Raw genomic sequence first — 18138 nt, forward strand, 5'->3', positions numbered from 1 at the left:
TGATTGTCTCAGTATGATTTGAATATGTTGGCAGTCTGTTTCCGTTAATAATACAGACAGCAGTTATTTGCAGTCCTTCACCAATCTGCCTGCGAGTGGTTGCAGTCAGTCTGAGTTGGACCATAATTGTTTAGAGCACCAGGTGACCTATGCATTTGGCTTAAGATTGAAAGTGATCGCCCAGAGGCTGAACGTGTTGCCTCCTCAGCCTCTAGGTCACTGCAACTAGTGGGAATTGATTTCCAAAGATGCAACCATGGAGGTATCATTTTTTTCTTTTTCTTTTTTTTTTTTAACTAGTTGCGAGGTTGCCATCCTACTTTACTCTAGTGTGACAGAATGCTAACCAAGTTTAAGTAGCTAAAGCTAAATGAATAATTTATAGTGCTTTATTTAACCAAGTAGTTTTTAGTAAACATTAAAAAAATCAGCATGTGAAGAAGAAACGGACATCCTGAACAAAACAACGTGAAGCACAGTCTCCAAGGTGACAGACCTTCGGCTCATGCCATTACCATGTGTGTGTGCTCCCACTGTTTATTGAATGTATAAAGATCAAAAGGTAACACCCACGGAGAGCTTCAGAAAAGAGCGGACTGTTCTCAGTTTTACCAATTTGTTCTGGCCAAGTCAGGAAACACTTCAATGTTTCGATCTAGTGGCTTTCATTGGAGCATGTCTGGTACAATGTAAGTCTAATCAGTCAGTTAGACAGCAGACTGATTGGTTTCCTGGATTTGTTTGTCGAACATTTCGTCTGTTAGTGCTCCAAAAGGCCACCACTAATGAGTTCTAGGAAAGGAAATCAGGCCACGGCTGACAGCCCATTAACATCTACATGGATAAAAGTGATGTGAACCATGGAGAATTTCTGAGGAACACTTACTTTTTGTAAAGCATAAATAAAAAGATTTTATAAATGCTCCTATTAACGATTAAAATTGTTTATTTATTTTACAGTTTAATTGAAGTGAATTGACTAAAAAAATGGTTCTATCCTTTATATTTGATAGAAATGTCTGTGAAGACATTCAGGAAATACGACAGATTAAAAAAAAGTTTGAAATTTCACTCAAGTTACAACTGAATATAAATTGGACCTAAGTGAGTGATGTGAAGCTGGAAAGCATTTAGAAGTCTGAATGTGGTTGTTTGCCATTAGTTGCGAGGCTGCTGCCACCACCCAGCCAAACCCATTATCCCAGAGGACAAACCGTAAAGCTGTTCATTGATTTATCGACAGCAGGACCATCAGATGGAGAACATACTGTACTGAAAGGCTTAGAGTAAGGCTTTTTCCTGTAAGTGTATAAAGTAGGTAGATCTTTAAAATGATTTAGCTGATTTTCTCACTTAGGAGGAAGTGAGTTCAAAATCTGAAGGGGACGAAGCCAAATCTGAGTAGGAGAAAGGGAATGAGGTCTCTGACTGGCTCAATTCTGTATTTATAGAGCCAGAGTGAAGACTGGGGAAGTTTGCCAAATGAGGAGATCTTATAAAGAACTAGAGTCCGTCCATGCCTCCATCCAGAGTATTGATAAGTACTAGACTGCATGGGTTTCCAGTTCTGCGTGCCGTCAACTGCATGTACGCCTGTCAGTGTGACTGTCTCATAACTCTGAGTCTAGATACAGGCTGCGATCAAAGGGTAGTCCGACTCTGCCCATACAAAGAAGAAACCTTTGCCTCTTTTAAATTTGATTTGTTTCAATGTAAAAAAAAAATCATCTTCCTCTGCACCTCTGGACCACACCCAGCGCCTGTGTGACTCATTTGGACCATTTGCATGTGTGTTCTGCAGTTACACAACCTAACCTAACATTACGCAAAGAGCAACTCCTACGTCAAACCAAATTCCTAAGGTGCATGCTCATTGTATTTTTACATTTGTGCAAGGTTAATTCATTCAGTACAAAGTTTGATGACTTTGCACGAAAACAAAAACAGGTTTAAGTTCCTAGTTCGGCTGTTAATTGTCTCATTAGGTGGTACACGTAATAGATTTGTCTGTTGTTGCTGATTCTACTATAAGGCAGGAGATTATGCATAAACCACCGGAACTGTAGCATGTGCCATCGTGCCCTCACTCACAGAGACATACCAACCCACACACTGCTTATCAACCACACTAACAGCTCTTTTCCACTAATACCTACTTGAGTTGGTTCGGCACGGCTCGACTCAGTTTTTAGGGATTTCCACTGAGTTGTAGTACCTGGTACCGGGCACTTTTTTTAGTACCTACTCGGCCAGGGGTCCAAATGATCTGAGGCAGTCTGAAAATATAATGCCAACAGATTGCATGGCACAGATTGACGTCACTCAATGAGTCATGAGTCTCTATCATGAAAATCAAAACCACCATTATTTAAAAAAACAAAAACATCCCCTAGCAAAGATAAATTGGCTTCACGAAAAATAATACCCTCATCCCCAAGTCTGCCAAAAAGCCATACACCGTGTAGCAGATGTCCTCCTTTGTTGAGGCTAGGGCTGCCACAAACGATTATTTTGATAGTCGACTAATCAGATCATGCATCCATTGGACGAACAACGTACAGCTTATTGCACCAGCATGCATCTGCTCTTATATAACTATCATTAGCTTACAGCTTGCTATCTAAAATATAACAGGACACCGGAGTATATTCTCGAGCATCTCACACTTCTGATAATCAGTTGTCTGCTTGACGTTTATTCAGCTGTGTAAAAACTATAACTTTAATCTCAGCCAAACCGATTTACTCAGGAACAAATAAAATACTGAAAAAATCCAAACAATAACATTTTTAAGTTATCTAAGTGACTTATACAGTATATCATGTTTAACCTGAGTAGCAAAAGACAGCAGTGGGTTTGAAAACGATTTGCCGGGAGTCCGGTGTTCTCAGCGGCTCTAGTGAGCCTTGAATCCCGGCTAACTATCGAGCTAGTGGGTAACAGACGTCTCCGAAAAAGTCGGAGTGCTTTTGAAAATATGTGGTGTCTTGATAAACTGAGCAGATATTTGAAGTTTACACAGCTACATTCTCGCCTGAAAATATGTTAAACGTTTATTTTGTGACCCAGAAAGAATAATAAGAGTAATATTAAAACTAACTAGCTGCCGCCATTGTTGGAAACTGAGCAGGGCCGCGCTATGAATTCTGGGACACAGCTTCTTCTTCTTCGGGGTTTAACAGCAGCTGGCATCCTTGTACATGCAGTGCTGCCATCTTCTGTTTCAGTTCGTTATTACACTCTTAAATCCTGCTACTTATTCCTGCAGCTTTTGTGATCTTACAAAGCTTCAAACAACGCATCGACGATTTTAATAGTCGACGTAATCGTGACTAGTCGACTAATCGTGGCAGCCCTAGTTGTGGCATTCATGGCCTCACAGGCATCACAGGACTTTTGACCGCATTGCTATAACAACCCTACACAATTTGGTGGTACTCAGTTTTAATGGAAAACAACAGAAACCAAGTTGAGTTGAGCTGAGTCAATACCAGTGGAAAAGGTCTATTACTGCCAGATTTGGTCACCTTTTTGACACTTTGGTCAAGACCTTAGATCCATCGGAGCGGTGCCTGCAGAGGTGAATTGCTGCCGCTGAGCAATCCAAACACAGAAATAATGGAAGTTGTCCAGAGGTGCAAAACTTGATGATCATGAAAGGAGATTGGACAAATTTGAGGTCAGGTAAGGTTTTCATTTTGATCGCACCTCGTACGTGACACAACATGAGGGTCATAACAGGCACCAAGTCAGTTTTGAATGTTTAGACATGTCTGAGTAGACTACCAGGCAGCATAATCCGAACCTTCCTACTTTTGCTTTGGTCGATTCTGATTGTAAATTTTGATTACTGTAACGTTATTGCAGAAAATTAAAACTATTAATTCTTGTCATTTAAATTTTTTCTGGGATTTTAAATTGAAACAAATATGCTGCCTGTGTGAAGACCAGCTGTTGTTCTAACAGCACTGAATGAAACTGTTCAAATTTATGATTTCTGAACAATGAAACTACGCTATAAAATTATTATATAAGCATTTGTACTAATACTGTTCACTTTCATTCATTCTTATTAATTGCCAATATATATTGAGACAGATAGATTGCTTTTTTTTTTTTATAATTACAAATCCAGAAGAAAAGACCAAAACCAAAGTGACGCTCTCTCCATGTTTGCTGATGTGGTTGATAGCTGTCACAACAACCACATCTGTGCTTAAAAAAATACAAATCTTATGAATATAAATATGTTTTAATAATTATTTAAACATTTAAATAATTATTTGTAGTTCCTATCAAACTTTGCTCACTTATTATAAATATTAGCATTTTTTAGGACTACAGTGGAACCCCGACTTACGAATACCCCATTTAACGAAAAATTCAAGTTACGAAGGCACTTAACTGCAATATTTCTGCCCGTGTTATGGCAAAATGCCCGCGTAACGAAATCCGCTGGCTCTGATTGGCTGAGCCCAGAATGCCTACAATGCCCACAATGCCCTCCGAATCATGTGACAACCCCTTTGGCTTTCGTACTTGCGCTTCGCTTTTCCAGTTGAGCGACGTATTGTTGTTGCAGTTAGCAATTAGCCTATAACCTATCGTTCACTCAAAAGGCGCGATGGGTGCTTCGACTTACGAAAGACCCTAGGGAACGAATTAATTTCGTAAGTTGGGGTTCCACTGTACTTAGGGTGTAGAATAATACACGTGGTGTGGTACAAACTGTTTCCAGCAGCGTAATGGTGTTTGTTGGATTACCTTAAAGTTAACGACAGGATGATTATTTGGGATCATGAAGGAATGTGTCACACAGTGGAGCTCTGAGACAGAGGAATGAGTCAGACCAGTTCATCGATGGTTTTGGTCTTTTCACAGTGAGAATCAAGAATGTCACCAGCATGAAAACCAGCGCTTGATAATTAGTCACTATTCTGATGCCTCTTGTTTTTTTTAGTTATTTTAAATTCAGGAGAGCAATCACATCAAATTAAAAGCGCTCCTGGTGATTGAGAAACTGTTTAGTTCACAAATTTCTTGACAGTGTAATTCAGTAATCAGGCTACTCAGCAGGAAGCTTTAACACCACAGGGTAACAGTGGAACATCAGATGATAAACAAACAGACAAATCAGGCTCCATTTTAATTACTTTAGGGGCAAGAATGTTTCATTTTAATTTTCCTTAAATTTAAACTTATATTAAGTTTGTGGATACTAAAAACTGCAGGTAAAAGTGATGCGGGAGGAGCTGGGCTCATTCTGAGTTAGGTCCTTGTGCCTTTAGGCATTAGTAAGTGCATAGTGCAGTAATTACATGGAAAACATACCACAGGGGATTTGGTTGAAGCGATTTCAATAAGCCTTTAATGAAATATTTCTCAGGAGCTGGCCATTACTTTGGTGCCAGGAAGGAGATCTTCTTTTGGAATAATGATGCCTCAGAAGGTTTCCAGCCCTGCATGGGAGACATCAGAGATAAATTGAGCAGAGCCATCGCCACAAAGAGGGCACAGTTATTGTGGTGGTGCACGGTTAATCTCCTACTCCCTCAGCAGAGTCTGTAGATGTGTAGTACCCGCATTGTAGGTTGCTGAGAGTCGTGACGACGGTGTATCATACTTACTTTGTCCTTGTAAAAATGTTTGCCTCACAGGTATGGTGGTTCCAAATATGGCCTCTGAGTCTTCTGGTCTTTTCCAGAATTAGCCCTGCTAAGGTGAATGCGTCGTGTCTGTGGATTTAGGCTGTGTGTACCGCTAGAGCCCTCATGTCTCAGTGTTTTAACTGTGTGAACTAATCAGCCACAACATTAAAACCACTGACAGTGAGGTGAGTGACACTAATTATCTCATCACAGAGGCTCCAAGTCCATTGTTCCTTCAGTGGTCTGGTTTCAGTCATTATGCAAAGGTACTGTTTATAAGGTTGGGAAAACCTGCAGTCAGCTGAGACTGAAGAAGTCACTTAGATGAGTGACGAAACGTTTCTCCCACTGAAAACGCTACGTTCAGATGAACAGAATCAACTTTGGAGGATTTACTTACCTGGATGATTGAGCATGCATCAAGACATAATGCACTACTGACCCCAAAGGTGTCACTTTATCAAGTAGATGCTGTTTGTCAACCACTAAACAACAAAGACAGAAGAAAAGCACTACTGGTCCAATGCATGGCGTGCAGTGCAGTCTACTGTGCGAATAGGAGAAACGTTTAAAGCCATGGATGACTGCTACCATCAGAAAGTTTGGAAAAATAGGAGAAAACGAGGTCCAAACTCTGCCAGGTAAAGTTATTCTACTATAACCACACAGTCATATCAGAGCAGGGGCCACATTTGAGGAATAGTCAAATTGCTCCCACTCTTATCCACATCTTTAATACGATAAAGAGTAGAGAAACATACTTGCAGCTATACAGTTGAAACAGCTGTGAACCTCTAATATGTAGCACAATAAGATGATTCCCATTTCAGCAGTTGATTGGCTCTTTGGAGCCATCTTTGTTATTACAGAATTCTCTAATAATTTGTTTGTAGTACACAGCTGTCAGTACCTACTAAAAGTGGTCCAGGGAAGGATGATCAGTGACAGGAAGAATTTAAGAGAAAGACATGGGACTCAAAAAATCTTGAATTTTCAAAACCTCATTTTGGTGTGAAGTCAGCAAACATTTTAAGCATTTTTTTTTTACCGGAACTGACCGGTGATTCTGTTCATGCTGCGTCTATTGAAAATAATGTTAATTTAGATAAAGCTTTAAAATAAATCAATGAAAAGGATCCAAGATGCCTATGAGTAGCAAGACATGTTTCTAGAGGGGCTTTGCTAGTGCACAGGAACCATGATCTAATTTAGTCTTGCTGAACTGCTAAAATCTCCTACAACTCACACATGAGTGGAACAGCTGAACCGTGGCGCCATGGAAGGAAGAGGCCTGGACTGCACTGTTTACCTGCAGAAAGATGGCACCTGGACACAATATGGGAAGAAGGCAGCCCTGTGGGAGCAGCACAGTGATCTGTGTTATGTTCTGCTGGGAAACACTGGGAAACATTTTGACTTTTACTGGAATGCTGTTGCAAACCACATACACCCCTCTATGACAGAGATGTTCCCTGATGGCGGTCACTTATTTCTGCAAGATAATGGGTCCTGTCATAGTGAAGAACAAGTACAGGAAGATTTTAAAGAACCAAAGTCCAAGATCCCGATTAGACTTATACATTCCAAAGATTTCAATCTCCAAGATGAGTTGATAAAACACATTAAATATATGAAGGTCCACCTCAAAACTTCCAACATATAAAGAATGTGCTGTGAACGTCTTGGTGTCTGATACCTCAGGAGAAATTCTGAAGTCTTGATGAGTCAGAGCTGTTTCGGTGGCTTTTAATGTTGTGACTGATCGTTGTCTGTGTGTAGCATAGTTCGTGCTGGTTTAGACGGTCTTCCTGGTCTCGTTCATCGACTCCTTTTCACAGTAACCAGTCGTTTAACTCTTAAATTACATGTTTACACTGGAAACTGAGGTCTGTCCTTTGGTGCGTTCACGCCAGACATGAAGCAACGTCTCACCTTGAGTTACTCATACAAATACGGGTGCATTGAAAAAACACAAATGTTCGCCGCTAGCAGCCTACAAGAAGAGGAGGCGTACACTCAATAGCTGGAATCAAGTTACACTTATCTATTTTCAGAACATATCATGAACTCCTACAGTTTTGTTTTTCTCCAACTCTGTCTCCTTTTTTTTCATGGATGTAAAAGTGACGTTGAGCCATGCAATTCGATCTCCCCTGACATGCGTCAGTAAGCTCAATTGGTGACGTTCAGAGCATCACAGCTGATGAGGTTTTGCAACACAGTGTGAAGTGAATTTTTTTGCAAAACTTTAAATAACCTCATGTGGATGCAAGTTTTAAACGCATCTTATCACTTTGCCTGCATTAATTCACCTCTTCATGTTGACTTGATATGTAAAAACTTTGCTTCGTGTTTGGAGTGAACTCATCACTAATCTGTCTTTATTCTACTTTCATATGTTAACATTTCAGTGACGCTGTCCACTACTACGACTTGTATGATTACAGCTATGTTGTACCTGCTGTGAGATAACGTTTAATAAGTTAGACAGTGTTTGTACTTTCACGCTGAAAATGATTGTTTCACCTTTGGGAGTTTTTTCTTTAATAAGGTAAGACGGAAAATGGGTACGTTTTTTCTAGAATTAGCCACACTTACGTATTACCAGCTTTTAAGCTAAGCCAGAAAGCAAACATTTGCCAAACTTTCCTTTGAGAGGAAAAGAGGAAACAATGGTGAGAGTCTTTTGTCCTGCCTGCTGCTCTGTCTCCTGCACGTTATGAATGAAGTGGCTGTTGGAAGCAGTATTGCCTTTGTTTACTAAGCTGTGTGCATTTCTCTCCTCCAGCCCCGTCATGAGTACTTTAATGTGCCTGTGTACTGATTGGCTGCCACCGCTGCTGCTGCTGCTGCTGCTGCTGCTATCCACCTTGCATGCTGAGCTCCTCAGTGCCTGGCACCTTCCTTTCTGCACGCGGCACCTGACATTGTCATTGGTTTGGGGGTGTAACAGTATTTTCAGTTTTCATTCATTTTCATACATGACAGTCATGATACAATATTATCAAATTCAAATTTAAAACAACCATGAATGGAAGCATTTACACAAAGAGATCTGCATCCTGTTTATGGGGCGTGAAAACGTAATCAATATTGTTATCGATCCATTTGATATTTTGCGGTGATGCATTGTCACATGCCTGTCATTGCTCCACTGAACTCTTTGTATCATTTCAACAGTTTCCTTGTTATTGTTGTAAAGCAGCAAATTAAGTGCCATCATGACCCAAAAATAAAATATTAACAATAATTTAAAGTGGACCTATTATACTGCAGGAGTCTGCATGAAAACTCTTAGATTAAACGCTTTTCTGGGTCACACTGAATAAAACTTAAGAGTCTGTTTTGCAAATTTTGGTCATTCCAACTCTCAGAAAGGAGATAACCCAAGTATACATGTTGGTTTGTGGTTTCACAGTCAGATATGACCAAAATCTGATATCCCGATATAAAACATCTATCGTCCGATAACGATATAAATCACAAAAATTTTACATTTTCTGTAAATTCTGTGAATCTCGGGTAGCTGAAGTGTTTCCAGCTGGGCGTCGTGTATCTGGAGTCGAGTGTTTTACCGATGCATTAAATGACACATTTTTAGACATAGGTTGTAACTGCCGCCGTTTTCTTTGTGAGAATTTATTACACGGCGTGCTGCGGGGAAAAGCCTGTTCTAATGTTTGAGTCTAAGGTTTATTTTTTAGCACCTGACGGCTCCTTTTTTGCTTCTCATCGGTAAATACTCTGCATACTCTTTCACGTGATTCAGTTTATTTTGAAAAGTCTCAACAGGATCTTGAGCTTTATTGTGAAAGGTTTATGTAGAAAATAAACAAGCGGACACGTGATGGTGTTGCCATCGTTGTTGCTAACGACAACGCATAAAAACAGGCGCTTGTCCTTTGGTAGTGTGGTTATATTAAATATAAGAGAAAGAGAGAACTTTAGGAAATTAATATAGCCACTACAGTGACCATCAAAACGATGAAAAAATATTGCCCTAAACAGTTTATTTTGCAACAGCACAAAACAAACGATAGCGTAAAATGAAACGATAGACGTTTTTATATCGTCATCTGATATATATCGTTATATTGAACAGCCCTAGTCAGAGCCACGCCTTGCTCATTGCAACCAGTTTCAAAAAGAAGATGTGACGGCAAGAGCGTTCATCTCGAGAGACTTCCACAACCAATCGGTGATGTCACTGCTCTTTTATACCTCTGTGGTTGTTAAAAGAAACACTAGAGACAGTGTTTCTTTCTTTTAATTCCAGTTTGTTTCCTCCGCTCCTCTGCTTTGTGTTTTGAGCTAAAGCTAGCTTCAGGATATTTTGAACAAGTCAGGTCCAACAAACAGCGTCTCGCATTTAATTTACTTTTGGCTGCCGTAGTCATCCACTGAAAATCTGGCGTTGTGACAGCTTTGAGTCAAACTGTTTATGAAAATTGTGTAACAGAAAATAATAGGTCCACTCTAAATAGCAGTTCCACTTAGTAAATAACTTCTTCCGCTTCATAGCTGCATCACTTTCTGGAAAAAACGCATTAAGTTGACCTTGTTAATCATGATGGCATACAAGACTGATTTAGATTTATGTCAAATAAGAGATTATATCAGTTTTTTATGATAGATGTTCTTCACAAAATGTTTCTTTCATTTTTTTGTTCATTTGTGCTGTTTCTACTTGGTCTTTGGGCAAACAAGTAGTACAGGTGCTGACTGTGTTTTAAAAATACAGTTCAGTACTTTTAAAAGTATTTAATTATAAACACAGAGAATTTCAAAATTCTTGAAGTCCAGATCACAAAATACAAACCTGAGCTTTAATTAAACACAGACTCCACGCTCACCACTCATACCTGAGTCAGTATTACATCCATGAGGGGTTCATCCAGTTTTTTCATGTTTTTAACTTGTTTTGACTCACAGGTCATGTTTGTGGGAAGTGAATGCAATAGAAGTCATGTTCACCCATTTCTGTATCTCATCTGTTTTGCTTGTATCTTCTCACTCTCACATCATACGTATCTGTTTGATTTTTAGGTTTTTCTTTTTGCTGTGATCTTGTAAAACGTTCTTATGAGCGTGAAAATCAAACCAGTGTTCACACTGAAGCGCACAGTAGACGTTTTAATAGTTTTTAAGTGTCTGTCTCTTAATAAGCAGAGTTATTTTAAAAAATATTCACAGATCATGATTATTTCCTATTTAAATAAATATTAAAAAAAGTTTTTCAAGGTAAGTGGTTTCAGAGGAATTCTGCCTAAATGAATATTGTATTTGCAATGATTGCACGGATTAAAGATTCTTCGGGGTTTTATGTTGATTATAGACGTTAAAACGCTTGAAACAATTAGACCTACAAATATGTTTTCTATTATAAATAAATAAATATTTCATATGAAATGTCTTTTCTGTGGCTTGCTAATGAAAGCCAGCTGAATAAATGGACCCTCACTTTATTGATGTACGTAATGGATACATAATAAATTGTTTACGATTCTCTGTCACATCAGCACACTGGTGTCTTTCTTTAATATAACCGTTGTTCTCTGAGTTTATGGATTTCCCCCCTGTGGCTCTCTGAAATTGGAGGGTTTTTTCCACAGCTTTTATTTTCTGTCTGAATTGTGCAGAACGCCATTCGTTTCCCAGATTAACGGGTTTAGCCTACATAATCGGCAACGAGAGATTCATCACTCTGACAAAATATTTCCCCTGTGTGAAAAGTCTATAAAGGGTGATTAATGCAGAGTGGATGTTTCGAGGTCACGTCTGAACATTTTGCACTGAAAATGAAACCACAGACGCCACTGTGTGGAAGTGTTAGCTTAAATGAATTTTATGTCACTGCTCTGATGAATTTACTGTCTTTACTTTGTGCTGAACCTTTTTTTAGGATGCCAAAGTAAGTGATTCTCTTTGTTTCTGACACAAGCCCTGAAATTTGTTAACTACAACTTGTGACACTAGTTAGGGTAGAATTAGCAAAGTAGATGTGCATTAAATAGGATAGAGCCTGTCTGTCCTGTTATTTGTTTATTTATTCCAAGTTAGTGCATATATAAATGTGAGGGATGTTGAATGGTGAACATTTTTTCTATAAAATCACCAGTTTATTAACAAAACTGAAGTATGAGGTTGTGGGTGGCTCTTGCTTGTTCTGCTTTCACTTGTATTTAAATGTATTCCTTTGTAGAACAGCCAATAAAGTGTTAAAGAGCAGGTCAGGAAGTCGGGCCTTCTATGCATCCTATTGGCAAACCTCATATAGATCATGATGTTTTAAGATGCTTTAGACCCCTGCAAACCTGCAAGCTCCTTTGCACCTCAGCTCGTCCTTCTCTGACTGAATAAAGATTGAGATTGAGAGTAAAAGATAAATCAGCACCCAAGTACCTTAAACCTGCATTTTCTTTTTTAATTGACACCAGGGGCGACTCTTCTGGTCCTACCCGAGTCTATGGGAAAACGGGCCATGACTCACTTTCACTGTGCCCCTGATTAGTTGCTAGTTTCACGTCATACTGAATCAAAGATTAAGTTCAGTTTTTCATTTTTATCTTTGTATTTTTAGAGTCAGAAAGGAGAATTAGCCAGGTTGTGCTCGTTGGCTGATGTCAAACACTAGTCATCTATAGTTGACGTTAAGGCTGCTGCTTCTGTTTTGTATACCTGCTGTGATTGTCTGTCGTGATGTCAGCCAATTTTTTTCCCCCTCATTTTAAATTTTTTTACAAATGAATAAAAACTCAAATTGACAGATGACAATATGACATCACATCAAGCACAGAAGCAAATGAACAGAAATAGTGGAGTGGAGGCAAAAAGGTGGATTTTATGTATTTCTTTAAATTTGCATGGCGTTTGGTCAGTGAGGATCAGTAGGTTGGACATATAACAGATGGGGATTGTGGGATCCTGAGGCTGGGGAGCCTGGACAGCTGCCCCATGACCCAGAACTGTTCTACTGGAGCACAAAGCCAGAATGGGTAGAAATAATCATCTATTTCAGTGGGACAGAGTGATGTTACTTAAACCCATTATGTTCATTTTATGAGTGGTGATGCTGTGAAAACACGTGTTTGTGAGATATTGGGGGGGTAAAGGATGCAGATTGTTCTTAAAACAAGAGATGATGATCAATTATGACGTTTTTTCATTTGGCGTTAGTGATGGTTCTAAGGTGTGTTTGTAACAAGTACATAAGCTAAAATAATTTAAGTTGGTTATGAGTAGTTGGGCTAATTCAGAAGATATCAGATTTGGCTCTAGGAGGTGAGTGAAGTACAATAAACATACAACCACAGATATTGTGATTACAGTTATTATTTATAGTGAAAATAAAGTGCAATTACCAAATACCAATATTTACAAAATCTGCAGACAGGAAAAGATAAAACATAATTCAAGCTTGTAAAATATCCGCTGCACAGCGGTGCAGCAACCTCGTCCAACCTCTGGCAAACAATGTCCATAAAGTTTATTTCATGATTGATATAAGTCCAACGCGTATGACAGTCTAGACAGGTTGAAATTGGAAGTATGATGATCAGCACTAAGATTCCAAGACTGAAATCTCAGAAGTGAGATTTAGGGGACTGAAAACCAAGAGGGGAGAGTGTAGGCCGCAGCAGCCTCCTACCAGACCGCAGGAAGTTGTAGCTGGGGTTCTGGCTCGTTGGGCCTAGCTCGCCATCCAAAGTAGTGGTGTCGCTGTGGTCTCTCCAGGGCACCACTAGCCTGCACATTCACTACGTGCGATGTCACATACGAGCCCCACGCATCTACCCGCGGCGGTATCAAAATACTGTTGCTTCCATCCGCTAACGCCTCTCCCCCGCGTCGTTTCGAGGCGACAACCCGGAAGGCATATAATAGTGCCTCGCGAATAGGATTGGTCACAACAGGCACGTGCAGCCTCGCGGCGTGGCGTGCGTCATGACGCGTCACGATGCCTTCACGGACACGCTCCGGTTGGAATTTAAAATTCCGATTTAGTTATAGATGCAGTTCTTTTCATTTTTATGTGGGTTACATCCTCCCCGCCTTAACCATGCACGTCCCGTCACATGTTAACCGCTAGACAACGTGAACAGACGAAGGACGGCTAGCATCATGGCCCAATGCATTGGAAAGACTATGCAACAAAGATAAGACAGGTGGTAGAGGGGGCAGTGTAATGTCTTTGTTGGGACACTTTCGACCCCTTAGTATCAACTGAAAAACACCACAGCCTACTGGAGTATGTAGCTGACCATGTACATCCCTTCATGACCACAATATCCATCTCCTGATGGCTATTTTCAGCAGGATGACCCATCATGACACAAAACTCAGATCATTTCAAACTGTTTTCTTGGATATGACAATAAGTTCACCGTACTCAAATGGCCTCCACAGTCACCAGATCTCAGTACACTAAATCTTGGGATGTGGTGAAACAGGAGGTTCAAATCATAGATCTGCATCAACTGTGTGATGCTGTCATGTCAGTATGGACCAAAATCTTAGGAATGTTTTCAGCACTTTGCAAAATCTATGGCATGAATAACTGAGGTAGTTCTGAAGTGAAAAAGGGGACCAACCCAGAGGACACGCCACCTGCTGGCCATTATAAAGAATGCAGGTTTAAGACCTATAAGTTACGTACGTCTTTAATGTCCAGTCCTATGTATCCTCACAGGGAGATCTGAGGACCAACAGAAATTACAATTTTATTTTGACTATATTACTCCCAACTTTCAACCATAACAGGCTATTTTTCTCTAAAATCTAAAAAAGGCCAAGAAGATGTGCAGAAGTCTATTATCCTCCCAGATTACTTGAGTTAGAAAAGCTGAAAGGTTAAAGGTTAGATTTTTGCCCAGTGGTGCCTAAAAACAGCCTAGCCCAGCTTAAATTCACTTTTAAAATCTTCATGTAGATTAATGTGGCTTTGATTAGATTTATGGTATCGAATGTAACAAGGAAATCAATCAGAATCTATTTTACAAGCAATCATTTCCTTAGAATATTTCTGTAGTGCTTCCACTGCTGATAACAGCAGATGAAACATGGTGGGTTTGTGTGCGCGTCCAGCTGAGCGCTTCACTGGAGCTGTGGTTCTTCTTTCTCGTCACAGGAAGCAGAGACCCCGCGCAGCGTGCTGGAGGAAATCGGACTGACATAAACACCATCTTCATCGCCATCCACACTCCCCCATCAGCCAGCTACTCTGCTATATGTAGCTGATAACAGTTCACCTTTCAACACACACACACCAATATAATTTCCCTGTGCATCTGTGTAACACGACTCTGCCTTGTTTTCTACTGTTTTTAAAGACAAATGATGTAGCACTCTGTGTGTATCTCCTGCTGAGTTATTGATTTGTTTCAGTGTGATGACATTAACTGTTTACCGAGACACAAATCCAGCTTAATTAAGCTTCATGCTGCTTTCAAATCCACACCAGGACGCTGTGCTGAGTGAATTCCTGCTTGATTTTTTATTTATTTTTGGACGCTGATGCGATCTCTTTATTCAGTGTGAGGTGTTAGCAGTGTTCTGAATTTAAAATATGTTAGTTAAACCCAAAGAAGTGGCTGTAATACAAAGGCAAGTATTACATTAACAAAGCCAAAAAGTTTTGTTTTCTCTCATATCTGCATTGTGATAATCCTGAACTCAGTATATCCTACAGCCAGTATATTTATACTTTAATAAATGAGACTTATTTGAATGGGCCAACCCACTTTGATCTCATGCGAGCCACACTAGTATGCCCACGGCTCCTTTGTGCTCGAATTAAACTAAAACCTTCACCACCAGGGGCAGCAGTTTCAGATGTGTGCCGCTGATTCGTTAACCTTAAATATTTCTTTGGCCTGTACTGGACCCCCGGCCGCATGTTTGACACCCCTGCTTTTTTGCATCTTAAACTGAAATTACTGTGAAATAATTTGAAAACAGAAAATATGTGAAATTAAGAATTTTCTCTCAGTTTACCAGCAACCCTCGCTCCTATATTTGGTTTCTAAATGATGTTCCAATTAATGCTGAATGCCTTAATCGCTCACTGATGTTACTATTGCATAACGGATATATTTGCATGCCACTGGAACTGAATTATTTATTTATTGTTTTTATTAATGTTTACAGTTTTTTCTTGATGTTTACTACTGTGATGATTATTTTGTTTTATTTTTATAAAAACATGTCACTGAATCTGTAGGTAACATTTTATAATAACCATCATATGCACACCGTAATTGGTACCTGATTGAACATTGATAGTGATTTAATGTTAACAAACAGTGAAATGATAATTAAGGATGTGGTTAATGGTTGGATGTTATAAATTTTAAACCACACAGTCAGAGCCCACAGCTTAATTAACTATCAATGTAGCGTTTAGTAGCAATGGCTAATATAAAGTGTTACCAAACATTCAACAACAGCCACAGTACAGATGAGGTGACATCGAGTTCCCAGAAGGTTTACGAGCCAGGATATGAACTCATTCAGCTCTTTGTTTCTTTACTGGCTAGTCACAGATTTTATCGTGATGTGATTTACAATGAATAGAAGCTATTACAGATGGTTTATAAAGTGAAGCACCTTCAGCATGAGAGCAGATTGTGTGTTATATTACCAGACATGTGTTTACATTATTATTGTCTGAAATGGACAAAAGAGGAAGGTTGTGTTTGTTAGTGTAGGTATTTCCTGTTCTTTAGTTCTCTGTTGTTGTCCACAAATATCTTTAAACCATGAGATTTACTTTCTTAATCAGTTAATCACAAACTTTATGTTATTGTGGCAACAGGGTGCACAGAGGATTAATGGGAGGTTGTGTGGAACAGCTGAAGGGACCAAAATAAAATTGAGATAAAGAGGCTCAGATTTTGGGTTTGTTAGGGAGATCTGTCCCATTCACATTAAAAGTATTCTTCTCATTTCCAGATAGAACATGATGATTAACACAGCTTTAAGTTCACACTCAGGATAACTGGCTTTGGTGTTATTTGATGGATGTAACCAGGACATTAGCTTAAAATCACTGACTCTGTCTCCAATCTGTAGTAAATAGTAGTTACTACAGTGCATGGTCTCATGTTCCCAATCCCATAAATATCGTTTTTTCATAATGTCACTGAATATAAACATACTGTATAATTATTAGTATAATTCTGACTGCCTGATTACATCTCTGCAGTTTTCATGAACTCATTCAGAAACATTTATAGCTGAAGTCGTCACTGCGTCCAGCAGAGGTTGAAACAGAGTAGTTATTTGGCTTCATGGTGGTGTTTACCTGTTTCGTGTTCTGAAGGTCTTTCTTTGTGTGCAGGTAAGCATGTACTGTAGATTACTGATGTTGTATTGCATATACTTCTTTTAAAAGATGTAATATTTGTCAGCACCAGTCCAGTGCTCGTGAAGAGCATTGTACTTAGAAAACTTGAACGTTAGAGCTCGTAAAGACACCTCCATCACTCCTGTGTTAGATTTGTGTGAAGTGCATCCAACAGGGGGTCTAGCGACATTGTGCTCCACCCATCTACACCCTGAGCTGAGGTCTCATCAGGACTACTCTGCTAAAACCGTTTCAGTGTCTTTTGAGTATAAACGACTCTTCGGCCTGTGACAGCCACACACTGTACAGCATGTAAACTACCTATTTACTGTGACACTGCTTAAGTGACCATGCATTAAATAGCAATAGTGTCGTAAATGTACTGAAAATAATTTACAGCCGCTTGGATGAAAAAGCAAATGTTTCACACATTTAAAGTGGACCTGTTCTGCTGATTTCCCTTCTCTTTGACTCTGTTAGTGTCGCTTTGAATGATTCGCAGTTAAAAAATAATCTGGGCCTAAATGCAGCCACTCAGTTCATCTCCTGAAGCTAGTCAAGCTGCTCCTGATTGGCTGCCCCTTGTAAACTTGTTTTACAGCAGGTGGGCGTGTCTATTAGGGATATCCAAAAAATAAGAAAAACTGCCTGAAACTAAATTTTTGGCTCAAAGAAATGACTTTTACATACATCCACCATCTTTACAGTATAAGACAGATAATAAGGAAAAACATAATAGGTCCACTTTTTGACACACTGGGCACAGGACTGTACAAATATCATAAAGTGGTGTCTATTTTCTGCTCTGTGCAAGTTTGTTTTAATCCAAACGTCACAGCTCGTTTACACTTTGAACTACTCTTAAGCCTCTGGCTGTTTTCTATAACTTCACATGAGCATTTTTCATGTACAACTGATAGTGTGTGGTTTACAGTATATCGGCAGTGTGACTTATGGAGAACAGACGCTATTCCATACTGTGTATAAAGTGAATTATACAGCAGCTTCAGCGTGAGTGCCGAGCAGCCTGTGCGTGATGTGTTTACAGCTATCATTGTCTGAAATGGACAAAAAAAAGAAAGAGGAAGTTAATGTTTTGTTGTCAGGTTCAGCAATAAAGAGAGAGTATCACAAACAGCCGGGCTC

General features: G+C 39.5%; 1 protein-coding gene across 8 annotated transcripts in view; it reads left to right on the forward strand.

Moving 5' to 3' along the window:
* The window catches only part of LOC146546692 (AP-1 complex subunit sigma-2), a 40236-nt gene that overhangs the window by 11907 nt on the left and 10191 nt on the right, over window positions 1-18138 (forward strand). For 2 of the 8 annotated variants that reach the window (XR_014890718.1, XR_014890717.1), the window contains 3 exons: window positions 5658-5720; window positions 8437-11559; window positions 14776-18129. The exons of 1 other annotated variant lie outside the window; for it this stretch is intronic. Coding sequence is in view for 3 of the 7 variants with exons in the window: in XM_085264778.1 (XP_085120904.1) it covers window positions 14776-14885 (110 nt within the window). In the remaining 4 variants the exon portion in view is untranslated. Of the gene's footprint in view, window positions 1-1451; window positions 2404-5657; window positions 5721-8436; window positions 11560-14775; window positions 18130-18138 lie in introns of those variants that run through there. 5 more of the 8 variants (XR_014890719.1, XR_014890720.1, XM_085264778.1 and 2 more) reach the window with 3 other exon arrangements.

This window comes from Mchenga conophoros, linkage group LG23 (genome assembly GCF_057382185.1).
Source record: "Mchenga conophoros isolate Kocher_MC1m ecotype Shallow Benthic linkage group LG23, M_conophoros_male_GT1.1, whole genome shotgun sequence".
Lineage (NCBI taxonomy): Eukaryota > Metazoa > Chordata > Actinopteri > Cichliformes > Cichlidae > Mchenga > Mchenga conophoros.